The sequence below is a fragment of the Motacilla alba genome, chromosome 10 (assembly GCF_015832195.1).
Source record: "Motacilla alba alba isolate MOTALB_02 chromosome 10, Motacilla_alba_V1.0_pri, whole genome shotgun sequence".
Lineage (NCBI taxonomy): Eukaryota > Metazoa > Chordata > Aves > Passeriformes > Motacillidae > Motacilla > Motacilla alba.
The window spans coordinates 19,289,941-19,316,869 of NC_052025.1; the positions used below are offsets into that span (position 1 = coordinate 19,289,941).

Here is a 26,929-nt window from a genome sequence, read left to right on the forward strand (position 1 = left end):
GAAAAGGAATATTAACCCTTTAGTCAGCTTTCTCAGGTGTCCAGTTATGGAATATGGAATGTTCAAGGTGGATCAGAAGGAATGTGGTTCATCCTGTCCAGTGGGAGGGCAGGGACTCAGCAGCAGTGAATATTCCTCATTAAATCTAATGGGGTCATGCCAGTGCCAGTTAATATACTGGCACTTAATATGGTTTATTAACCTCCCTGTGAAAAGTACAGTGCTACAACACTGGCTCTGCAGAGCCTGAGCAAAATGCAAATTTTAACTTGTTTAATTGCCACTTTGTTATCCCTTTCAAATAATTCCTGGTCTTCCAAGTGATGTCTGCATGTTATTTTTTGGCCCCGTTCTTAAAACCCAGTTTTTGAGGGTAAGGAAATCAGCTGCATTCTGAGGCTGACTTTTAAATGGTTTGAAAATATTAGGCAGCATTTTTAGTGCCTTAAAATTGGGTGACAGAACAAAATGAAGCCTTGAGACTAAAGTTTAAATACTCAGAGCAAACTGTTTTCTAATTACTGTAGCTTAATACTAGAGGGGTAAAAAAAAATTAAAATCAATATATTTTACTAAGAGGAGTTCTCCAAGTGCCTGGTACCACTGTGCAGACTGCAATATGTAAGTTTGGTAAGAAATGACCAAAAATTAAACTGGTCATTTAAACTTCTCTGTATTTTCTCATGTTCTGTGTGCAATTGCCACAGCACCTTAGAATGCTGATCACTTGTAGTAATTGTCTTTGTAATTAGGCTGAAATATCCACTTTGCTGTTTTCTACATGAAAGCACTGAAATAACTGAGCAGATTTTAGCCAAATTAAGTTTTCCCTGAGTTTCTGATCATTTTCCATGTGCAGATATATGGACATGTAAGGATCTTGTTCCTGGATCAGTCAAGTTTTTATGAAAATTGGGATTAGTCCTGAAGGATTAAGCAATTAATATCCCTGGTGGTGCTTGCCAGCGGAGCTGTGGCTGTTTGCACAGACGCCACAATTCCTTTGCAATTCCACCAATTTGAAAATTACAGCCTTAAAAAAATTATAGTTACAGTGCTGCTGTCATTTCCTGCAGTCTTTTTGAACGTGAGCAGGGAATCAGCTGGAATTGTGACCTGCAAAGAGATAATCCAGGCTCAGACAGGCTGTCACTCACCTTTCCTCTGCAACAAAGTGAGCAGGTAGCACTGAGACATCTCCTTAATGAAGTGCCTTTGGTGCCTTTTATCTGTGTGAAGGACAAAATTACCAGGATTCTTGCTTAATGATGGTGTCATTTTTTTTTTTCCTCCCCCAGTGTTTACAAAAAAAAAAAAATTATCCAGCAACATGAAAGACTCCCAGCAAAATGGTCTGCATGGTTAAATTAGAAAACTCTGTGGGGCTGTAACATTCAGGTCTGTATTTAAAATGACAGAAAAACATGAAGTTACATCAGTAATAAAAGTAAATTCAGGAAAACGCTGCAATGAGTGCTGTGGGATTTGAAATGGGGTTTTTTTCAGCTTTTTTTGAATCCAGAAATCTGATTTTTTTTTTTCCAAATCTACCAGGGGTTTTCTGACTGCAGTTTGAGGGGGGCTTTCCTTGTTTTGCAGGGTATTCCCAGCACATCCGTGAGCACATCCCTGACCTTGCTCTCCAGCAGAACCTGCAGATGGGGAGGCTCTGTGACATCCTGGGTACGTGACCAGCTCCTGCTCTCTGATTATTGCCCCAGCTGGCACCGAAACAAAACAGCACTAGGACTTATTATTATTATTATTATTATTATTATTATTATTATTATTATTATTATTATTATTATTATTATTATTATTAAATATAGAGCACGGAGAAGCTGAGAAGGAATTGGGGCCTTTTCTGGCCATGTTATCCATAAAAGTCCTGCTGCTTCCTTGGCCCTCTGTGCTGAGGTGGAGCAGCCTCCTCCTGTGAGCTGCCCAGCCCCAGAGTGCTCTCCAAACAGAGGGAGCTCATTCAGATTCTCACAGACAGCAAGATGTGCTGCAAAAGAGCAAGCCCTTATTTAAACCCTTTTTTTTTTTCCCTTTTAAATCAGCAAATGAGGCAAAAGGCATCTATTTAAAAGTTGGGGTTTTTTTCCTGACGGGCTTCTTTTGAGCAAAGCAGGGAAGGATATGAGTTAGCAGTGACCAACTGCATTGGCTCCCTGCAATGACATATTTTACATGATTCATGTATATTTCAGGATCATGATTATTTTATAAATGCCTTTTAGTAAGCTTGGAACAAAAATATATTAGATCCAGAAATTTACAGTTGCCTAAAATAATAATCTAATTGCCTTTATATATTATCTAGGAACTACTACTGGTTTTTTCCACTGTACTGTTTTATTATTTTCTTCTTTTAATGTGGATTTTTTGGGCTTTTAAATGATAGAAACTTAAAGGGACAAAGCCACACATTAAGCAGACTTTTTTTTTCTGATTTCTGAACATGAAAATTGGTTTTGCTGTAAAATAGACCACGAGGAAGATACAAACTAGTGAAATACTCACTAAATTATGGACTGGATTATAGCTTTAGCTGTGCCTGGCAGAGGAGCACTGAGATTTTCCATTTTGGTTTGGTTTTTCTTTGGAAAAGCAGAGGATTTCCTCTCTGTTTGTGACCTCCTGTGAGTTAAGCTGTCCCTGGAGCCCCACTGTGTCCTGAGGAGACTTCATCTCTCTTTACAGGGCAGTGCTACAGCAGTAAAATGTGCTGCAGCTTTTTATTCCCAAATCCACTCGAGTTGTCAGTTTTTCACTCGAATATTGACTGGTGAATGGTGCTGAACTCTTCCATTAGTTATTTTTAAAAGTTTTCTGGTAAATAATTATACAAAGACTCTGCTTGTGGGCTCTGTGGTGCTTTAATGCCTCAGGTGAGTTCTGGCCTCACTTTTTAAATGTGGATATTTCCCTGCAGCTCTGGCAAAACAAAGCCAAGCAATGGGATCTCTTATTCACTTGCCAGCATTTGGCTCAAGGTTTCCTTGTCCAGTCCTTGCTTTGCTGCAGTCCTTCCATGGAATAGCAGCTATCCCTGGCACTTGTGCACAATCAAACAATGCAAAGCCTCCCGCTGATTTGGATCAAAATCTTGGAGTGCTCTTTGCCTGTTGATGCCTCAAGGCCCATTAATTCATTAGCTCCTCTATTACCATTAATATTTTAGCAGAACAGAGTGGTTAAAATTTTCCCCAACTGCCTGTGTTACGGATTCTCCTTCTGTGTGGACACAGCCCTTCAGCCCAAGCTGTTTTCCATGAGGAAAAGCAGATTTCCACACCGTGCTGCCCTGCACACTGCCATGCCCAGCCATGGTTATTAATGATACCCCACCCTGAGCTTTTGTGTGGGCAGCACAGGAGTAGGAACAGCCCATGGAAAATCCAGGCAGCGTAGAAAATTGCAATTTCCTCAGCTTTCTCAACTGAATGGCTCAGTTTTATAATTTAATGGCATTAATGGGGTATATTTTTCAAGCCGTTCAATTCCCATTGATGTTAATGGGAGTTGGGCTCACAAATCCCCCTGCACCACTTCCCAAATCCTGCCCCAATATGTTCTGCAGCTTGAATCCCAGGAAGCAGCTCTTCCTTTGGGTCACTGCCCTGTCTTCAGAGAAATGCTGAAGCACGGCCAAAAGCCCTAAGATTTGGGAATTACACACGATTTTCCTTTATTTGCAGTGCATTTTGAGAGAGCTGCTGGTGAGCAGAGGGCTGGGAAGGCTGGCATTGCTGTCGGGAGTGTTGCACCTTTCTCCCAGCAGTGAGCACTGTGCCCCTTTGTTTCAGATGCCAACGTGGACGTCATCTACATCTGCCCCCTTGCTCTGAGTGAGGAGTTACTGCAGTATTACAATAAACTCCTGGGTCTGCAGGCAGCTGTTAGATCTGGGAACCCCGAGGACATGGCTGACCTGCAGGACAGGTTCAAAATTCTCACCCCTGAAGCTATAAACAGCTTCCCTGTGAGTTTGTCTTCTAATTACTACAGCTTGAGGGATGCAGTAAAATTAAATTGGAAATTTTATAACTTGCAACGCTCTGGTACACATCAGTGAAATATTATTGCAAGTTTAAGGGCTTTACTGATTAGACTACTAGTTAGAGCATTGGAAATAAATATCCTGGTTTAGTTTTATAGACTTGCTTGAGATTGTCCTAGATTGGCTATTTGCAGGCTCTTGTCCCTTCTGACTCTGTGCTTGGGACTGGGAACGTGATAGATTTATATCTCTAAGCAAATCATAGCAATAAACCATTCTTATTACTCAAACTTTATCCCTGGCCAGCCCAGCATTCAATCATTGCTGTGTTTGCAGTGGCTCTTGCAACTAAATCCAGTGCAGAGCTCCTTAAAGAACAAGGCTTAAACAAAGTTAGGTAATAATACAGAAATCTGAGTTTCAAACAGATCAGAATAATACATAAATACAAGCTCCAATCATGCAAAAGTGATAGTTCCAGAATAACAATAAATAATAGAGAAATATTCGTTCCGGACCTGTCAAGTCAGGTTTAAATCCACGAGCTAAAACATGTTCTAATTAATGTACAGTGTGTCCAGTGTTGCTGCAGTGCAGTGCAGACTTCACAGTGAACAATAGTTTTATATTCTAAATATTGAACCCACCGTTCAGGGATTTGATTTTTATCAAACTTTGTGGCACATTTAGGGGTGTTTGGAGCTGGTTTTGCTATTTTTTTCTTTTTAAGTTGCACTTTGACAGTCATAGCAGGTTTTTTCTCTGGATGCTGGGTTATTTTTCCGATGGTAATTCCCAACTGTGAATTGATGCCAAAATGTGGCAGGAGAACGGGCAGCACCAGATTTTAGGTGAACCAGGTTGAGGTAACCCATGTGTGCAAAACCCACCTTGTTTTCATTTAACGTGTGTTCTTTACCATATAATAATTACTATTTTTAATGAATACATCCTGTGCGTGGAGAGGAATCTGCTCAGAACTGCTCCTGGTCATCCCTTGGCTTCAGTGCCAGTTTGGGCTGTGTGAGGGTTTGAGCTTTATAAGTTTTTTAAAAGGATCTTTCTCCTGGGTTATTGAATAAAAAGCTTTTATTGCACCTAATGGATCAAAATTTATTCCCAATCGATGAAAGTGTGGCTTGAAGGCCACTTCAGAGGGTTCCTTTTAGCAATTCCAGGGGCACAAATCAGCCCTGCACATTTTCCCTGCTGATCTGGTGGAGCTGGATGGAAGGAAAATGTGTGGAAAAGGCAGAGGTGGCCCTGATCCTGCACTTGAGCTGTGTCCAGCTGGAGGCAGCTTTGCTCTCCTGGTGATCCTGATGCCAGGGTCAGCTCTGGGATCTTGGGAAGCTGAAAACAAAACAAAACTCAGCAGGTTTGAGAGCCAAGAACTTGGGTTAATCCCACATCCCCTGTTCCTGCTGGAATCCCTCAGTTCTGCCTTTCCCTGCTCTCACTCCCACTTCCATATACCCTGGCAGCTCTAGCACTCTCAAAAAGCAGGAATGAAGCAGCTTTTACAGCCTGATTTCCTTAATTAACTGTAAAATCCATTATTGAGGGGCACAAAGCAAATCTCCTCCCTACAACCCCAGTGCGGCCCCAGGCTGGGAACGGATGCTGTTCCCTGCAGGCAGAGCTCTGGGATGGGCCAGCTCCCTGCTTGGGAGCAGTGCTCAGGGAGAGGGAGCCCAGGGATCACAACCTCAGATGGCTTGGCTTGAAAACTGATGCGAGCAAAAGGGCTCCAAGTAACTTCCTTGCTGCTCTTTTTATCTTAAACTTCTGTAATTGTCTTTTTTTCTGCTGGAGCTTTGGGGAGCATCCCGTTCCTGCTGTGCTTGCAGGGTGTCCAACTCCTTCACGGGGAGATCTGGGCACTTTTTGGAGCTGTATTTGGTGGGAGAAAGCTCCAAGGGACTGACAGAAGGGGATTCCTTGTGCTGTTTTCCAGCACCATCCTCCCTATCCAAGCAATGGAATCAGGATTTCTACTTCAGTCCCTGGCAATGAACATCCAGGGCTTGGGAGGAAAATATTCTGTGTTCTCCAGAGCTGGAAATCCCTGGCGAATTCAGGATTTACATTATCCTGAAAATTCCTGAGGCCTAAATGAGATGAAATCTCAGTAGGAAGATGATTTTCTCCTTGTTGGGATTATGATTTGTTCATGACAGTTTATTGGAGTGGGTTTCTCTTGTGCAGTTTCTTCATCCCTGTCTTATCCTCAGTATATTTTTGGGAAAATAATTGGAATATATGCAGGCCCTGCATGGGATATGTTGTGTAAAACATTTCTGAAGTTTCACCTGCCATGAGTGATGCTCTTAATTTAAATTCAGAGTTTCTAGGGTATGTCATGAGCTGCTTGTTCAGCAGTAGATCTTTTTTTGGGAAGAAATGAGGAATTCCTTCCAAAAAGTTGGAACCCTTGTGTTTTAAGCAAAAAAAACCCTGCTACAAAACTGCTCCCCTCTCCTGAAGTGGTCCTTTAGATCAGCAAGCAGAGCTCCTGTGAAATGGAAATGTGCATCCCCAGCAGTTTAATGTAAGCACTGAAAGCTTTTGTAAATCAAAGTGTTTTATTCTCAGAGAATCACTTCAAATGCCCTGAACTGTATGTGAAATACATTCCCTGCTATAGGGAGGGGGGGTTTCTTCATTTTTTTATTGATTTTTAGGAGCTCTGGAGTTAAACCATGCCACGAGTGTTGCTGAGATGAATCACTATTATCCAAAGGCCAGCAGCCTCTGTGCCTGACAGAAGGATAATTCCACACGGATCAAATAAATACAGATGTGTAGTAATTAGTTCTATTCCCAACGAGGCCATTCCCAGCCCACTAAAGATGTGCACGATTATGGAGCCTCACCCCAACAGCTTTTATCAATTTAAACTGCTAAGCTACAGGATAGGTCATAACCCAGCCTGCTATTAATAATGTATTTATTGTGGGCAACATTAGGAATTAGGGGGAGGGAAAAAAAAACACCAAAAAAAAACCCAGTTTTCATAAGAATAAACGTTCTCTTTTTCCAGGAGCACCACATGTGCCTGGCCACTGTGCTCAAGTACAGCCCCAGGACGATGCAGAGGCTGCAGGTTCTGCTCCAGGGCAGGGATGCCTACATGGTGGGAGGTGTTCCCCACCTGGATGATTTGGCTGTGGCCGACCAGCTCCAGGTGCCACTTTTGGGCTCAGAGCCAGCAGTGGCTCAGCTCTACAGCACCAAGTCTGGCAGCAAGAGAATCTTTGCCAGTGCTGGAGTGCCAACCCCTCCTGGAGAGTGGGACATCCGCAGCAGGGAGCAGGTGAGCATTTGGGTCACTCCAATGATGAGACCCTCATCAAGGAACTGTAGTTTTATATTGCAAATATTAAACCTGCAGTGTCTTGGCTGGGATTTGATTTTAGCAAACTTTGTGGCACATTTAGGGGCTTTGCTTGAAGCCCTGTTGCTGCTTTTGCTATTTTTTTTTCTTTTTTAACTGAACTTTGACAGTCATAGCAGGTTTTTTTCTGGATGCTGGGTTATTTTTTAACAGTAACTCCCAACTGTTTTTCCACTAGTAACTCCCACACCCTGGTGGGTTTGATCAAGTCTTGGGTGAGGTTGGGTCCATTTTTGGCTCAGTTAAATGCAGTTTGTGCCCAAGGCAGGCAGGAACACAATTGCTCTGGGGTTCTTCATGGGCTTGAGGATATGAAAGTGTTTGGTCCAATATTTGACACAGTTTGTGCTGGTGCCCCACGGGTGAAGTCATGAAATGAATCCATTTCACCAGTGACTGAAAATGCACATTTTTCAAGAATCCTTGTTCTAAGGGGAAGAAATCTCCCCTTCAATCAGCCTCTTCCCACTGAGGTTCACTGAGCATCTCTGCAGTTTTACTTTGCAGCCTATCATTGCTAAATTCATCTCTCTTGTTGGCATGACCAGTAGGAAAATAACAAAACCCCATTGAACTGAAATTACGAGGCACAAGAGGCTTCTCTGCTTTCCTTTTACATGTTTATTTTGCAGCCAGTTCCTCAGTATTTTATTCGCTAAGCTGATTTTGCAATTTCCAATGATATGTCTAAATATTTATTTAAAGAAAAACAAACAACATTTTTATGGTGGTATTACTTCTCATCCAGGAAAATAATCATTGCTGAGGTTTTTTGTAGGTGCTTCTGCTTCTTCAAGAGGCTTTTCACTTTGCTTTAGTGTTTATTAATCACCTTTAGCACTGAGCAGTCTAAGCTACACAAATCCATTGCAACTTCTCCAGTAGATGAAATAAATATATGATCAATGACCTGCAAAACAGCTGTTTGATTTATTTGATTCACGTAAATTATTTAACAATACTTCTGGTTCATCCTACAGGGTTATGGAATTTCTCCTTCTGTTGTTTGCTTGTATGAAATATTGACATTTTAGGTTAAATAATCAAAGTGAGGTGACACCATGGTAAAGCACAATTCAATTTTCACTTAAAGATAGCACATAATTCTTTGGGATTGGTACAGTCCTCACAGGATTATTGATCCTTTTCATTACTGTAGGGGGAGCCCTCAAGAAAAACACATTTATGTGATTCTCAAAAGCCACAAATGGAACACATGTCATTGTATTTTAGGTCAATCTTTTAAAAAAAAGAAACAAAAATCCCTCAAATTACTCTGTAAAATGTAGAAGACTCCAGCCAATGCAACAAGATCTGAGAATACTTTTACCAGGTTCAAAGTCATTTGCAGTTTCTAAGAAGCTAATTGCATCCTGCACCAGCTGGGCAAAAGGCATTTGGAAGGCATTTAAATCTGTGTACATACACAGATAAATAATTAGCATTTTTATAAAGCCCGCCTGGTACCTCCTCCCTGCATTCATAACCATGGAATGCACTCTGCAGCAGGAGAATTTCCCAGCTGGTTTGGCTGGTGTTACCCTGGCTCGTTTTTGCAAACAGCGTCGGCCATCCCGCGTTGTTCCCTGTCACAAAGGGTTACGGAGCACTTCTGGTGATCCAAAACCTCAGACAAAAACAAAAAACAACACCTGGGCAGGCACATTCCTCTGTGCAGAAAACAGGGGTGTCTTCAAAGGCAAAGGCAGCTTTCAATCCATACCCAAAGAGCTGTACCAACACAGACACCTCTGAGAAAACGGACCCGTATTGTTGGATCATGCCCTTTCCTGACCCAGAGATGGGGTAGCTGAGAGGCTTTTTAAAACTTCTATTCCATTTTTCAGACAATAGAGATTTTATAATTCATGCCATCGCAATCAGAAGCCAACTATTTCCTAACTACAACACATTATAAGTGTTCTTGGCCTATCAGCTTTAGCCACACCATGCTGTAAATGCCTTAAAGCTAATTATCTAAAATTACCCCTTGTGGGTCCTGCTACAATGCATCTTTCACAGTTCTGTTTCTCTAAAATATCTAGTTTTATTTGTAAGGCCATCCTTTTGAACTTGTTTCTAGTTCCATTTCTCTCTCAGCCATGTCTGCTCTATTCCATGGCATTTCTAAGTCAGCATGTCTTAGCTCAAGGTTTGCACGTGGATACACACTATGTGTCTCCTGTCAGGCTTTGAGAATTCTCTACAAATCCATTTCCCACATTTCCCCCTCTCTCTTGGACAGAAAAAACTTCTTTGATGGTTTTGTTCATCTGCTGCCATGCACAGTGAAGTGCACAGGGCATTGTCACTGACATTGCCACTATAATAATCAATGTACAGAAACTTATTTTAATAAATAATTCTAATATATATAATATTATCTAATATATAGAATGTTTTATATATAAAATACATCATAATCAATGTATATAATCTTAATAATCAATGTATATAAACTTAAAGCTCCTTTAGCCAAGGTGCAAAACTCTGTCTTTAATAAGCCATCTAAGTCATCACACTATGTGAGCCTTCTGTCAGGCTTTGAGAATTCTCTACAAATCCATTTCCCACACACATTTAGGAAAATGAGTGTTAATAAATGTCCCAAATAAATATTTGGGAGCTGGAGGTGTGAGGAGCATGTTGGTGCTGTCCCAGTGTGAAGGGTTTTGTGTCCCTGCTCTGCAGCTGCTCCGTGCCCTCAGCCAGCTCATCCTGGACAACTTGGAGGTGCAGCGCTGGCTCTTCAAGGTGGATGATGAGCATGGAGGAGATGGCACTGCCTTCTGTGATGTCACTTCCCACCTGGAATGCTACCCCTGGATCCAGAGGGAATGGCAGGGACACGGCCCCGAGGTGTGGAGTGAGAGCCAGGCTCGTGTGAGTAACAAAACTGCATCTTCTGTGCTCTCTTGGCTCTTTAATGTCCCCCGAGGTCCCTCCTCGCTGTAAATCTCCTCCCTGAGCCTTCATTTGAAGGTAAATGTTGATATCACAGCCTAGCTTGGATTCACAAAGCAGCAGTAATTCAAATAAGACAGGGAAATATTCCAAAATATTCCAAAACATGAAGGAATGCCTGGCAGCCAACTTGTGTCGTAACACTTGCTATGCAACAATGGGCAGGGTTTATACTTTTTTTTTGGTATAAATTTTATATATATTTTTTTTAGCTAAAGGAGGACATATAAAGTTTATAGGCAGCACAGCCTAATCTCCATAGAAAATTGGAATGCTTTCCATAGAAATTTGGAATTATTGAAACAAAGATTAATTGGGACTGGGATTAAAATAGCTGAACACCACTAATTTGAAATCATACCAACTGACTGCTTTTTCAGCTGGTTTTCTATGGATTATTTCTCCTGGATGTTTTGCCTCATTAATAACTTTTAAACCCGTATGAAACAACACTTGAAGGGCTTGGTGATCATTAAAGTCCTGCAAGTTGTATTACCAGGGGTGTTCAGGTAAGGAGAGCCATCTATAAAAATCTAACTAAGGGAAACATTAGAGCATGGACTCAGGCACTCCTGGATTCCTAAGAATCCCCAGGATTGAGAGGCTGGAAGATGATCCATTTTAACTGCAGAAAAATCCATATGAAACCACACTTCATTATTCTGGCATTCCAAGAACTATTTGTAGTTTAAATATTCATTGGTATTTAAATGTGTTAATTTCAATAAGCATTTGATATTTCTGTATATCTTGCCAAATTAATTCCTAATGTAATGGTTTTAAAGCCAGAAGGAATGTATCCAGAAAAATTGTTTCATTTACATAAACTACTCATTATAGCTCCTCTGATTTTTTTAATTCAATCAAAACGGGTTTGAAATTTGGGGTTGATTGAATTATATTGTATATTAAAGTTTCAAATTGGGCTGATTACGGTTTTGCTGCGTTTGACAGATACAAAATCATTCCACGTTATAAACCAGAGTTCCTGATAGAAAGCTGAAGGGATAATTGCTCTGATCTGCAAGTCAGGCAGGATGAAGCAGCCCCTGAAAATCCACCCCAGTGGGACACAAAGCTCAGGATGTCAGGACACAACCAGGAGCCAGCAGCTCCAGTCCTGTCCCTGATGTCAGTGACATTCCCTGTTTCTGTGCCTTTTTCATTCTTTCCCTGAGTGCTTCTGCACAAAGGCCACAGCGAGCCCTGACTTCCTTTGCTTTTCCTTTTTACTCCATTTACCTCGAGCTTGGATACCACCAGTGAGAACCCCTTAAATGCAAACACAGGTTGGAAGCTGGGAAATGAACATGGAATAATGAATTGGATCTCGCTTCCCAAATCAGCAGAAGTTCCAGGCCATTGCTGATGTGGGCTTTGCCAAAGTGTTGTCCAGAGAAGCTCTGGGTTCCTGATCCCTGGAAGTGTCCCAGGCCAGGCTGGACAGGGCTTGGAGCAGCCTGGGCTGGTGGAAGGTGATGGAATGGGGTTGATGCTTTGATGGAACAGAGGCTGGGCAGAGCTACAGAATAAAGCAGGGATTTATTCAAAGCATCTCCTCCATGGATCCACCTTGGGCAGCACCAGAGCCCAGCCAGGGCTGCCCCAAGATGAACCCAAATGGTCCCAAAATGCACGAGCACTCCCGGGGTCTCTGCCTTGGCTCAGCTCTGCTCCATTTGCACCTTGCAGGTCATTGTCCCGTTCCAGCTTTAGCCCAGGCACTCCCACCCTGCTTGTTTTCCTCTCTGCAGCCCACGCTGTTTGTGCTCCTGGGCTGAGCTTTGGGTCATTTGTCCTTGGTCCCAGCTGGAGCAGGAATTGTTTTGTGTCCCTGCTCTGTGCAGAGCTCAGCATCCCCTGATGTGAACCCAGAGCCACCCACTAAAGCAGCACAGAATGTGAGAAATAGAAAAGCTAAACCTGAGGCATCGGGATGATCCTGAAAATCCCTCCCAATCCAACCTTTCTGTGATTCCAAAGTGTGGAGCTTGCTGCTGTTTGAGCACCTTGAACGTTTGCTCCAATTTCCCTGCCTTCCACGTTTACCCTCTTTTGAAAGGAGGACTCGCAGCCTCCCGAGCCTCAGCACAGGAGAGCAGGGGATTAAAACACTCCTTTGTCAGGGAACACCATTGTAATGATCCACATTTAAACATCAAAGCAGGAGTTTGTGCTTTCATGTCCTGGTGCAGTGTGGGGACCTGGTTCCTTTGATAATGAAGACGTCGTGTCGCTGCCACACACAAACGGATGCTGGCAGGTTATTAAAAAATTCAGCTTCTTGATGAAAGACTATCCTGCAGGCTAGGAGCACAGTGAAAAGCCTCTCCATTCTGGTGGAATTATTAGAAATGAGAACATGACTGTAAGCACTAAATTATGGTAATACTTACAAATAGCATCATTTGCATAGCAGTTTAAGACGCGCCACCCAGATTTTCCTCAGTGGCATGGAGTAGGCAACAGATTAAAAATAATGGACTTGGTGAGTTTGAACTGTGTAAAAATCTATTCCAGCTAAAAAAGAGCCTGATTTTAGATTGCTCAATGCAAATAAAACATTGGGGCAGACCCAAATGCACAACAGGATTATGGATGGGTTTCACTTTGTTAACTTAATGCAGCCTCTGAGTTATCTGAACAATTAATCTGCAACTGCAGCAAGGGTTGAAGTCATAAACTGCAAAATGTCTCCAAGTCCATCAGCCTCAAGTCTGTCAGCAGAGGAATTTCATCCTGAGGCCCAGAATCCAATGGCTCGAGATGCAGGGAACTGCTGTACTTTTGCCACTTGTGGGGTTGTTTCTGGAGACATCTTCCAGTGTGGAAAAGAACATCAGGGTCTGGCCCTGGTTGTGCAGGAAAACAAAGAATAAATACAATTAATTTGATAGAGACCCAGTATCTTGTAGGGTGAATGATGATTGTAGGGAACAAATGAATTTATTTTTAACACCTGCAGGTTTTCTGTACTAATTCAAGCTTCAGTCACTCCATGCATAGCACAAAAAGTGGTTTTGCTCCTGTAAGAAAAAGTGAATAACTTTTTGGAATATGTAGATAAAGATAGCCATAATCCTTATTAATATATGGTATAGCTGGGCATCTCCTTCCTGCTCCAAGTCAGCAGCTCAGGTTCTGGAAAATCTCACCCAAACTTTTATGGAACCTTGCTGGGAGACTCTAAATTCATGGGAAATTCTCATATTGCTGACACAATCTCGGGCTTAGAGGGATTCTGACTTCTTGGAGGCTGGGAGAGTATCCAAGCAATGGAAATGCTCACTCTGTCTTCATATTTTCCTTCTCCTTAGGACTCAAACTCCCAAAACTCTTTCCTTTTAGGGCAAAGAGAAGATCACCTTCCTGCTGGCATTTTCTTTTTTCTTCTTTTAACAACTCCCTTTATGTAAATAACACAGGGCTGCAGGATCCCATCCTCTTGTAGAACTGTGGAATTGTAGTAAATCACTAGACTAAATGACTACTGAAATTAATTTTAGAATTATCTTTTATTACCCTGTGACTTAATTAACCACCAGGACCAACAACATGATGTGAGTTTATCTAGCAGCAAGTGTGAAAAGAACACACATCGGGCTGGAAACAAAAAGAAAGGGATAAAAAGAGCTGAAAATCCAGGGATAGAACAAGCCACAGAAAAACAAGCAACAAATACTCTCTGAATAAGCCCTTAAAACTGGTGATAGCTACACAACCATTTCAAAACTCTCCATCAAATATCTGTCATAGGAAAAAAAATGTAATATTTAATGCACTTGGGCAGCCCCTGCTAGAAAAACGTTTGAGTTTTACTCCTCCAGTTGAGTCAGAGGATTTGGTCTCTGTTTCTTTTCCTTACAGGCTATAATTCAGTTAATTTATTACAATGGAAATTAGAATATTTTCAAAAGGTGACAAATCTGGACAACTTTTGGTCTGAATCCCCTAAAACAAGATTTGGATGCTGCTTGCAGGCTTTTGCAAGGATTGCTGTTAGGAAATAGGAATGCCAGATGCTGGATGTTCCTTTAAATGAACCATTTTTGGTCAGCTTTTCAAAGTCCTGTAGTAAGTAAGAGATGAATTTTGGGGTTAGCTGGCAATCAGGAATAGTGGGGAGCAGGTTGTGTCCTGCTCGGATGAATTCCGTGCGCTAAGATTTCCACATCTTATTTCTTTACTGAGTTCAGGAACTCAGAGGAGGATGTGCTTGCAAACAAATCAGGATAAAACCAATCCATCAAAAATGTAATTTCAGAAACCTGCCACTGCCAGCACACTCCTTTCTGACCCCCTTTGAACACAGCAGAGCTTCCTAACACTGCTTTTTTCCTGAGTTTTTATTAATTGATCTTAGTGTAACACCTGGAGCCCACGGAGGGGGTTCCTTAAGGGAAGGAGCCCACTGCGCACGTGGAATTGCAGGTGTGGTATTTTTCCAGCCTGAAGAGGGCCAGAAACTCTGACAGATCCCCCAAAAATGCATTTCCAGCATTTTAACATTTCTTCTAACTGATATCATCTTTAACAAGGAAAGAAAAGGAGCCCAAAGACTTCAGGAAGAGCTCGAGGATGGAAAGGAGCAGTGCTGGAGGTTTCTCAGTGTGAGCAGAGCAATTATTCCAAATAATTGAAATATTCATTGCACCTGCTAACAATCTTCAGTTTATTAAGATTATCTGCATATGATGAGCGAATCTGAGGTGAAATAAAGCAGAATTGTATCCCCGGGCTTGGTGAAATCCAGAATATCATCCCTGAACCACAAGCAGGGGCTCTGCAAGCTGTTGGGCTGTGTGTCCTATTGATTTAATATGCTCCTAATCAGTACATAAAGCTATAGGCCTGCAGTGTTAATTTTTCATATGCTTACAAAGTACCCTTTGATTTTCTGTCACGCGTTAATTACAGCGTTTTGCCATTAAATAGGAAGCTTTGTGTAAACTAATTACTAGGTAATCATTGTCTACCGCCAGCGTGCTGTTCCTACCTTTTATTTTATTCGAGAAATGCACAGATCTCAGTCTGGAACCACTATACCTTCCAGCCATTAGCTCTCACTAATTCATAGCATTATTGTGCTAAGATTGTAGGAGTTGTAATTGTTGTGGTATCAGTGCTGTTAATTACCGGAGTAAACAGTTGAAATGGTGCCAAGGTCTATTGTACAAGGCAGAGGAAAAGGAGGTTTAAATGTTACTTCCACCATCTGGGGACTGGAGGAGAGGCAAATGCTAGAAAACAGCAGTGAGGCAATATCAGAACTTCAGCTCCAGGGTTTGAGGCCATATGGATCCAGAATATTTTGAATCAATTGAATTTAAGTGCCAGTTTGTAGCAATAACAGTGGGGAAGGAGAGGATAAAGCAGGAGCGCTAAAGAAATCTGAAATGCCTTAATGTTGGTGCAGCCAATAAAATGCCTGCTTGGATGATTTTAAAAATGTTTGTTTTGCTAAAATCCAAAAAGTAACACATAGGCAACTCTGGGAATAAAGGGAGTTTAAGTGTGTGTTTTTTGTGAAAAACAATGCAGGTTTTGTCTGACAATTCCTGTAGCATTACAGCAATTTCCATAAAATTCCTGGGAAGTGACTGTGGGTTTTCCATATAAGGTTGTTTTCTTTCTGAAACCACATTTTTGGAATTCATTAGAATATTTTGTTCAGAGGTACGAAAACCAGAAAGGAGAGCAAGTCGGAAGTGTAGTAAATTTATAGAGATGGAAAAAGAGAAAAGTCAATTAATTGGGAAAATAATTTTCATCTGAGGGCGTCAGAATTGTTTGTGCACTTGCAGAAATCCCACTAAAATACAGGAAAATGCTTTCAAATATTCCTGATCTCATTTTATATGAGAATTAACATCCCAATGTCCTGAACTTACAAACACTGCCTTTGAAAGGAATACATGATTATTGTTTTGAGGAGAGATTTTTGAAGATCATGACAATTATGTTTTCTTTGCTCTGAAGGAGGATATGGGAAACCTTGAACATGCAGGATGCACCTTGCAAAAGACACCATTCGGAATATTTATTTGGATTAGAAAGCAAAGTAACTAATAAAATTATCCTAACCTAAATTACCATTCAGTGGATAAACAAGCAGAATTATTTGAGGAGTTCACAGCACTTTGAAGATCCTTTTCCGGGCTGATTTTTGGCAGCACAGATCTGATCTTTGATTTCTCTGCATAGATTGTTTTCCGAGCAGGGATCTGGCAGCAAATTGCTGCTGCCAGTTTCGGAGGGTTTGCAGGAAATAGGAAGGATCTCTCTTCCTAAACAATCCTGGTTTATTTATTTTTTATTGGTCTGTTAGCAGATGTTGAAGTAGTTCAGGGCACAATGTAAACATGTGCTTTTCAATGGATGCTAAATAGGAAAGTGCACAATGAAAGGAGCAGTTGGGAGGGGGTTTGGAGCAGGGCAGAGGGGGTTTTGTGGGGTTTTTGTGTGTCTGTGGTTGAATGTAGAATTAAAAGAAGTGCTTGATCTTTCTGTGCCCAAACCCTCGGCGTGCCAGCCCGGCCGGAGAGCCGTGGCCCCATGTGGTGTGAGAAAAGGAGCAGCTCTTGAAGGGCCGGAGATTTGAAAGGGAGCTCAGCTCCTTGTGGTGGCAGTCTGCGAGGGGCTGTGTGTGGGGTTTATTGAAGCGTGGCAGATGTGCCTCAGCCCCACAAAAACCCCTTGAGTGGGAGCAGCGCCGGCGCCGCGTCCGGCGAGCGAGGATGAGCCCAGGCAAGTGCAGGATTGTGGGCTCTGTGTTCAGCACCCCCTCCATGGCAGGCAGCTGAAATGGGCCATTAGCTATCAGGGAAAATTGTCTTTGCTCCTTTCAGCAGATGGAGCAAATATTTTACAAAGCAATTTTACATAGGAAAAGCATTTGTGTGAGGCGGTAATGACGGCTGTTTGCCATGATGGGACCCGAGCTCAGAACATGCTTTTCCAGCTCTGGGGAAGGCAAAATTGGCACTTTTTTAATTTTAAAATTTGCTGTTAACACTGAAAAGCCCGGGCTTTAAATCGGGTTTCACATTTTAAGTAGATAGAGGGTGTTCAGTGGGTCGCTTCCAAAGCCAATCCCAGTTTTAGAGATCTCTCCATTTATTCTGTTCACTGTGGTACTTTTGTGCTTCTGGCCAGGGTGGACCTGTCTGAGTTAGGAAAAAAATGTCCAATCAGTTTAATTTTCAAAATAGGAAATAATGGCAGTTATTGGGACATTTAGGCAGCAGTCGCTGGCTTCTTCCATGCTGGTGTCACTGAGAACATCAGAATGAGCTGGGCTGGACCAGTTCCTACCAGAGTGGAGCAAGAAATCCCAGCTCCACTGCTGACAAGAGAAGGATGGCACAGTGACAATTCCTGCCATTTATAAGCATATCCTAAGTGGCACAAATTGCCACAGCTCCACTGACTGCAGCAGAGTCGTGGCACTCTGTATTGCTCAGGAGCTCTCTGCTGATTTTATTCCTCTCTGGCCCACTCAGCTTTCCTTTAAAGGAATTTGGGGTTCCTTTCCTCACTCTGTTTGCTTGCAAGGTCTAAATAATTTCCTTTCCATTTGGTTTTTAGCTAAAATGCCCTGCCTCTTACACAGCCTGCTCTGCAGCCTCTCGCTTTCCCCAGATCTTTCTTCCTGTTTCTATTCATTCTTATTATTTATTTATTTCTCTTCTCAACAGGGTTTTCAGCTTTTCTTTCTTTTTCTTTCTGTCTCCAGCAGATTTCCTGCCACTCTCTTCAACATCTGCCATGCTTGGTCCTAATTTTGTGTTGCAACTGCCTAAGAAAACCTTTAAAAATTCATCTTGCAGAAGGGTGAGAAATTATTTCTCATTTAGTGGGAAAAGGTTGTAATTTTTTTTTTTTTTTTTGGTGCATCTTCATTGTTATAAAAAGGTGCTAAACCAATTTGGAGAGATGTAAAGATTTCTACACGATGTAAACAATACTTGGGCTGCTCATTTTTACTGCTACTAAGAAACATCAGCTGCAAGGTTGGAACAAATGCTCCCTGTTTCTGTTGAGCCTGTGGTCCTGGATTGCTTTGGGCCACATCAAGAGAGAAAACATTGGTAGGCTCTGCTGGAGATACTGTCCAATTTAAATGAAATTAGCCAGATGAGCACTGATCCTTTTAAAAGGTTTGACTTCATGAGTGAATTTTGGATCCGGGCTTGAATTTGCCTACTAAAACTCCCTATAATCAGGATTATTGCCTTTTTAGAGCTTACAGTTGCAAAAAAAACCCTCCAACCAGGATTCCAGGAGCTGATCCTTGAAGGGTGACTCCCTTCTGGGAGCACCCTGGCTGCCCAGGCATTGTTCAGAGCCCTGCCACCTCGGCTTGGGGCCCAAGGCAGGTTTGGCAGATTTTCTTGAATTGATGATTTGTTTAAAATCCTGCTTTGTTTCTGTCAGACAGGTTTGGTGCTCACATCCTTCACACTCACCAGAGCTGTGGCTGCCCCTGGATCCCTGGAGGTGTCCAGGGCCAGGTTGGAACCTGGGATAGTGGGAGGGATGGGATTTAAGTTCCCTCCCAACCCAAACCACTCCAGGATTCCATGATTTATTATGCTAAAGCACCATCCGTAGATGTGCAAAAAGAACCTTCAAAAGGCAGGGAAAATTTCCTTGGAAGTTGTGCCTGATTTTGCAGCCAGGTTAGGGAGGTTTCTTCCACAGCCACGTGTGATCCCCCAGCTCTGTGTGAGAGACAGCTCAGAACTGTGGCACTGCAAATTTGTGTCCCACTTTAATTGTTCCTTACACAAACTTGGGCCCGGCGCTCCCAAATGCCTCCACATCCAGCAGAGATTCCTGGGGTTTTTTTCCCCCCCCTGTGATTTATCAAAATCTTTCAGGCAGCCGCTGCACACCCCTCGCTTTGTTTGGTTTTATATTTCTGTTTAAATTGCTCCATGCCCAACGTCAGCAGGTCTCAGGGATGAGGTGGGAGTGACAGAGGCGTTGCTGGGTGCGCTGCCAGCCGGGAACTGATTTGTGGGGCAGCAATTCCAGGCCATCCATCATGGCTCGCATCCTCTCTCCAAAGATGAGAGGATTTTCATGAGCCACCTCAGCCTGTGCCTTGTTGGCTCAGCAATAATTCAGCACAAATACAAACCCACACAAGGCCAATGGGTATTTGCTCACTGCTCTGCTGTTTCAGTCAGCTCAGCCTTCCAAACCCAAAATTCCTCCTCCAGATCCTCAAGAAAAGGGCAGGGTAAAGACCTGAAGTTGTGTAAATTCTGAGTTTGGATCTCACGTTTTATGTGCTCCTTTGGTTTTGGGTAAATTCTGAGCTTGAATCTCATGTTTTATGTGCTCCTTTGTTTTTGCTATGAGGTTGTGCAGCTTAGTGTATTGATCTACTGACTAAAACCATTTCTAACCCCTTTTTTGTGATATTTTTTAAGTCAAGAACAACTTTTTCTCCTTATTATATGATAGGAGCTCACAGATCCCATATCAGCATCACCCTCTGAGCACCTCCATATTTTTAAGGTATTTCTCCCCTCAATTGTCCCCCTTCCATGGCTGGGCAGCTGAGGCCCAGGTGGAAAATCCCTTTCCTGCAGTCTCAGGGTGGCTGCAGCCAGGAGCAGGGTTTATCCAGCTCTCTTGCAGGCAGAGTCCAACCCAGATTCCCCAAATGTCCAGAGGAGCTGTGGCTGCCCCTGGATCCCTGGAAATGTCCGAGGTTGGATGGACTTGGAGCGGCCTGGGACAGTGGAAGGTGTCCCTGCCACGGCAGGGGTGGTACTGGGTGGGATTTAAGTTCCCTTCCCCCCCAAACCATCCAGTGATTCCAATCATTGCTCCATCCTGCTCGTGCTGGTAGGCAAATCCCAGAGAAGTCATTTGGAATTTGCATTTTTGGTTACTTTCCATCATGTGCTCCATGACAAAGCCCATCTCTACAAACTCACTGCTCTGGAAAAACAGCTTTCATTTTTTATTTGCTATTCTTAGCTGTCAGCCATGAGGTTTCCTCATGTTCCTCCAGAGCCTGGGATGAAGTGGTTGTGGCTGAGGACACTGGCAGGAGCAGAGGAGGGCTGGTCATTGCTGCAGCACAGGGGGCTGAGCAGAGGGGATGGAAAACAGAGGAAGGAGCCCCAGGGGAGCAGGGGGAGGCTCATGAAGCAGCAAGAAAAGGAGCCTGAAGCAATCCAGTCAGGGTCCTTGCACTTTATATGCTCCTGTTCTTCTGGGACTTTGGGGAGCAGTAAAAGCAGAGCAGTTACTTGCTGTATTTAATGGGGCTGGGCTGTGTGTGTGATAATAAAGAATTTAAAACTAGGAAAAAAGCTGCTTTAGCTGTGGAGTGACTAATCAAATTCCATCAAAGACACAGGCACTTGGGAATTTGTTACAGATATTTTACAGATTTAAAAGGATATCTCCTGCTTTAGAAATGCTTTTGCTTGATTATTTCTATTTTTTTTTTTCTATCTAAAGGGTATTTGGGTTGATAGAAGAGCTTAAACATAGAACCAGCAAAACTATTGCTGGCATATGTGACTATTTCAATATGCTGCTTCAAAACACAAGCAATGTACAAGTTATTGACTGCTGCTATTGATCCCAAAGCAGTTACCAAGTACTTGGCATTTTCAGATGCCAGATCCAATTATTGATATAAATTATAATGCAAGAGATGCTGTGCTGAGGGGGATTGGCTTTCAGAGAAGGACAGGTTGCAGGAGGAGGGAAGAGGAGCAAGCAGAAAAATTAAAAAAGGCTTCCTGACTGTGGGTAAACAGTAACCACATTTTTTTTTTTTTTTTGCCTGTTGGAGGCCTGGTTTTTAATCACCCCACAAGCAGTTTTCATTTCTGTAGTAAAATTGCTTGTGGTTCTATTTAATTTGTTTCTGCAGGAGCTAGCTTTGGTGAAGATCTCCCAGGAGCTGCCGGGCCTTTTAGCACAGCACGTACAGCCAGTCAATGAGAAACGATTCCCTACATGGGAAAAATTCCTCCAAACATTTCTTACTCAAGGTAAATAAGACTGCAAAGTCGCTGGGAAGTGTTAGAAGGAGTAATTATGCCATATTGTCTGCCATATTCTTGTTAGTCTTGGGCCCATTTAAATATTTATCTCCTTTTATTTCTCCATTATGCTTCAAATGTTCATTTACCAATGAATTATAGGCCACTGTTCTATCATTCATTTGTCCTAGCCAAGCTCTTAGTCCATATTAATCCTGGATTCTGAATCCATAAGCACCAACTCCTTCATCCTTGGGTGACTGCACCAAAGGCTGCCACATTTGGGAAAAGGTTTTAGGGAATTCCAGCACATGAGGTAAATGTGAGAATATTTAAATATATGGATTTCTTTATGAATTTCTTTATGGAAGAGACAAGGATGAATCAAAACCTTGAAGGTATTTTTCTTTTTAAATAATGCCACTTAAAACATCTAGTACCAATTTTATTACGAAGCAGTCTATCCCAACAAATTGGGTTATGGCATTATATGCAAGGAAAAGGCAAATCCAGAATGCCAGGCAGTTACCTTGGTGATTTTCCTATGGAAAACCATGCTGGAAATTGTTATTTCCATGCCAAATTGCTCTTGTGGGTGAATGCCACAGGCAGACTCTTATCTAAGACCATTACATGGATGGGAGTCTCCAAGATGAGCTGCCAGCAGGAGTTGCCATCCCCCAGATCCCAGCATTGCATTTCCCAGCTGTTCTGGGCTGCTGCTGGGCTGGATTCACTCCTGCCACCCCAGAGCCTGTTCTCCAGTCAGTGTGGGACTGATCCACTGTGGAAGTGGGAATGAAAAGCCACTAATTAAACTCCTTCCTCCTCCGAGAGATCCACGATTCTGCCTCTGCTGCTCCCCTTGCACTGATTTGTTTGCTGTTTCTCCCATCCCCCCTGGAGCTGGTGGCTCCATCCTGTGCACTCTGAAGGGCAGCTCTGGTGGATTTGATCCCAAGGGAATTCCTGTCCAATTCCAGGTGGGGTGATCGAAGCCTTCCCGTCCTCGGGCAGCGTCACCAACCTGACGGTGGATCTGCTGATAGAGCCAACGGGGGAGGTGACGCTGCTGTCATCTGGAGATCAGCTCCACGCTGAGGGGCCCCTCAGGTCCTCTGGCACCACCATCCCACAGCGTTCCGTGGACCCTGAGGTTCTCAAAGCTCTCTGCCTGAAAATTGGGGAGGCCTGTAAATCCAAAGGAGTGCTTGGCTACTTCTCCGTGGACTTCGTGGCTTTCACCCATCCCCAAACAGGGGAGCAGCAGGTGAGTGGGGCAGGTTTGGTACCTCACCCTGTCTCCCTGAGACTGAGAAATTCCACCTTTCCCGTGGAACTCCAAAAAATACCAGGAGAAAGCTTTGCCCTTTGGAACAAACAGTTTCCAAACTCTGGGGCGTGCGAGCTGAGGGAAGCACGGGGGTGTTCTAACAACATCACATGTAGACCTGAGGCATCTCTTGTTCTTCACTCTCCTGACATTGTTTTCTTCTGGAATCTTCACCGAGGACCTCAGTGATTAGGATGTGTTTGACTGTAAAAGGGAACATCCCTGCATTTTATGGCTGTGGCGAGCTGGGGAACGTTGAGGTTTTTGAGAACTGACAGCACTGTAAGGGGGGCTGTGGTGAGCCAGAGAATCAGAGTAACCATGGAACGGTTTGGGTAGGAAGGAATCTTAAAAATAATCTCATTTTAACACCTTCCACTATCCCAGGTTTCTCCAAACTCCCTCTAACCTGGCCTTGGACCCTTCCAGGGGTCCAAGCTTCTCTGGGGCACCTGTGCCAGGGCCTGGCCCTCCCAGTAGTTTGTGAGCTCTGGAAGTCAGATCCCAGCTATATTTGACTCCCAAAATGGATGTGCACAGGCACTGTCCTCAGAACTCTGGATGAGCCATACTGGACAGGTTCCACGCAAGCTCTTTAAAAAGATGAAAGGATGACATCCTCAGCCACGGAAATCCAGGGGAGTTCTGCCAACTGCTCCACTCAAACCAGGAGGTCACGGACATGCAGGATTGCTTCCTGCATTATTAAGGTTGTGACATTTCCTGGCGCAAACAAGGACACATTAAATCATTTGGTGATTCCTGTGGCTTCTTAGAATTCCTGTCTGTTCCATCTTGGTTTTCTTCCCTTGTTCCCAGCTGATTTTTACCTTAACATTTCCTATGTTTATCAGCATGTACCACAACTTTAACATTATTTAAGCACAGGTTTTTAAATTTAACTGGATGTGGAGGCAATTAATGAGGCCATCTGTCTTGGGAGAGAGAGAGCACACAAAGGCTTGTGTTCCTGAAAGCAGCATTTTTTTGGCAAACGGGAAATCCTGTCAGACCCTTGGAACATTTGCTCACTCCTTTCACAAGTGTCCCCTTGAATGCAGTAGGTGGGAGGCTCAGATGCCGTTCCTGGAAGTACAGGATACTCAGGAATTCTTTCCAAGTGTGTCTTACAGAAAATATTGATCTTTGGGGCACTAGGAGAAGAGGATGGATAAGGAATAATGTGTGTTGTCACACTGCTCAGTGGGAAGACAGAGCCTTGGCTGCCATGAGATCCAAGGCAAAGCTGGGACTCCACACAATTCCCTGTTTGCCTCAGGAATTTGTTTCCATCTCAGTTTCAGGCACCTGTGCCTTGATCCTGAGGGGAAGGGAGATGGAGATGCTGTCTTCAGTGTCTTGGGGAAGAAGCAGAGGTGCAGAATTTGGAGTGAATCCTTTCTGATTCCCACTTTATTTTCCACAATGATCATTCCAAGCCAAGCCTTGGCCCCTGGGAGTGAAATCCTGCCCAGTGCTGACTGTCAGATCCCAGCTGGGAGCTGCACCCAAATAAATCCCCTGGACTGAGTGGGAATATTTAAACACATCGACTTCCTTACATAATAATTTGGAGAAGCAGGATCCTAAACCACCTTTTCCATGGGTCTGGTGGCTTTTGCACAGCCCCAGCCTTTCCCAGCAGTAGTGAGGGAGTCATAAGTTGGATTAAGTGCTGGGGTTGGACAATTCCCACAGCATCCCAAAGTCTCTCCAGACAGAACAAAACACATTTTTATGTGCTATTTTTCAACAAGAGCCACGGTGCTGCCATCAACCTCCTCCCAACCCCATATCCAGCAGGACAGAGGAGTTGCAGAGCCCTAAAACTGGAGTTTTTGGGCGAGCCCCAGCCCATGCCAGCAGCTGCCACGAGATGGCAGCCGGAGGAGAGCCTGCCAGCACCGCCCCAATCAATCCTCCTGCAGGATTTAAAAGTCATAAAAGCCACTCTCTTTCCAACGCCCCAGCTGCATTAATATTTTACTAATTGACATTTTTACAGTATCACTCAAGCACTTCTTTAAAACTAGCACGGGTGCTCTTCACTGTAACGCAGCCGTCGATAGCAGCAGCAGATAAAACAGTTAAACCAGAGACAGCCCAGCTGTAATTTAGCAACTCTTTAAGAATTTATGTTTCCTTCCCTTCTCAAGTTTACATTCTAAAGCTGAAGCGTTTTTATGGAAGCTGTAAAGAATTCCAGCATAATTGTGACTTTATTCACTGGAGATGTCTTCAGCACAAAGCGCCGGCTCGGAAGCTGTGCGTGCCTAAGGAGAATCCCCTGGAAGCAAATGTTTCCTTGGATAAACAGCCAGCAAGTCTTGCAGGATGTATTTCTAACTCTTTTTTTTTTTCCATTGGTGGGAGAGTCCTAATCTGTTCTGTGCTTAGCTTGACCTAAAATCAGTCTTAAATCTATCTAAAATCTTAACTACTGCCTCCAGCTCCTACCTTTGCACTTTGAAAATCAAATATCACTTCTAGGCTGCTCTGTTCTAGTTTAATTTCTGAACATAAATTCTGAAAATCCCCACAACTCAGATGAAAACTCCTTGTGTTCTGCTAATTTTCCATGCAATCCTGTCAGGATTTGACACCCCCAATCAAAAACGTGTACAATTACATCCCTGCCCTTATTGTGTATGCTCAGAAAATGGGGATGGGCTCAGTATTAGATGTTTGTTAATCTGTAGGATTGTATCATTCTTTACTTAAACTTTACCTTTGCACAGGTCATCTCCTAAGAGCTCCTGATTTACTGGAGGAGATGATTTATGTGGCCAGACCCCTCTTCCAGGCCCTGTGTTCTCCCATTTCTGTAGCAGCACAAAGGGGATTTAAAGGACATTTTTGTGTTTCCATGGCAAAAGGGAATCCCCTGCTAGGATAAAGCTGGAATATCTTGTGCCATCTGATCCTTCTTCCTTTTTCCTCCGTGTCAGGGATGTTCTGGGACACATCCAGGGCAGGAGGGGACATGGCCACAACCAAAGTGTTCTCAGAGAGTCCTGAGCCAGGAAAACAATCCTTGGGGGTGATCCCAGCTGGCACCAAGGAGTGACCATTTGGCTGCTCTGAGTTCCAACAGGGGTGGTTCAGCCCCAGGCTCAGGGATGAAAGGAGGTGGACAGGTGGCTTCCAGCCATGTTTGCCTTCCTCCTATTCCTCCTCCTCCTCCTTCTCTTCCCCACACCTTGTACTGGAAAATGCAAAATATTACAATGACTTTACCTGAGGAGGACGTGAAGCTTAAGGAGGTTTTGGAGCTCTCCTTTGTTACGGCAGGGGAGGGGATGGACACCTTCCTTCATCCCTCCCGTAGATCCAAACTCTTCATTTTGTAGGCAGCAGCAGGAATGGGGCTGAGATGATGAAATCACACACAAAAACTACTTAATCCCCTCTGGAGGCAAACAGCAACTCCTTAAACCAGTATTTGGTCAATCTCATCATTTCCAGCACAAAAGTCGTCCTGCTGAAAGCTTTTTCTGTTCTTCCCTGCTCTGCCAGCCCCTCTCTTGGGCAAGCTGGAGCCATTCCCTGGAGCAGGGGCTCCAGGAGAGCTCCTGTCCTTCCCAGAGCAGCTCCTGGGCACGTGCCAGCGGGCACTGCAGCCAGCCTGGCGTGCTGGGGCTTTGTTTAGATGGTGTGAAATGGATCACACAAGTAATTACTGCGTTTCTATCTCCATCTGAAATGCAAACAATGTCATTTGCTCGTGTTTTAATTGTAGGCACTGACCAGGTGGGTTCTGCCCCACACCCGGCAGGGTTTGTGTGGGTCCCTGGGAGAGGGGAATGGATTCATCCACTGCTGATGGCTGCTCAGCTTTGCCTGGCTGTTTGTTAATGTTTTAGCTGCTGTTAAATCCTCAGCCCATTCCCTGCATTTTGCTCTGGGACTCACTTCAGTCTCAGGGATGTTTTGGCTTAACCTTTTTTATGGTGCCCCTTTAGTCCAGCTGCCTCCTGCAGCTCTGTTTGTGCTCAGCAAAGCCTCAGGTGTGGATTTTGAGGTCAGGTGTAATGTCAGGGTCCGGAATAAGAGCAAACACTTCACTTGGAGCCAGTGAAAAGCCCTCAGGTATCCAAGATTTTCACTCCCTGGTTCCCTCATGCAGCTCTGTCCCTTCTTTCTGAGGGCAAAGTTTTAACTCAGAGTGTAAAGCCCAGCTCAGACAAGATCTAGGACATATTGACACAGAT

At 43.5% G+C, this 26,929-nt stretch overlaps 1 protein-coding gene across 11 annotated transcripts in view; it reads left to right on the forward strand.

Annotated features, from left to right (window-relative positions):
• IQCH (IQ motif containing H) overlaps positions 1-26,929 on the forward strand; it is a 55,048-nt gene that overhangs the window by 16,042 nt on the left and 12,077 nt on the right. For 10 of the 11 annotated variants that reach the window (XR_005258096.1, XR_005258097.1, XM_038146626.1 and 7 more), the window contains 6 exons: positions 1,600-1,683; positions 3,813-3,988; positions 7,050-7,322; positions 10,095-10,286; positions 21,274-21,394; positions 22,369-22,655. Coding sequence is in view for 9 of the 11 variants with exons in the window: in XM_038146626.1 (XP_038002554.1) it covers positions 1,600-1,683; positions 3,813-3,988; positions 7,050-7,322; positions 10,095-10,286; positions 21,274-21,394; positions 22,369-22,655 (1,133 nt within the window). In the remaining 2 variants the exon portion in view is untranslated. The remainder of the gene's footprint in view (positions 1-1,599; positions 1,684-3,812; positions 3,989-7,049; positions 7,323-10,094; positions 10,287-21,273; positions 21,395-22,368; positions 22,656-26,929) is intronic. The other variant, XM_038146625.1, reaches the window with a different exon arrangement.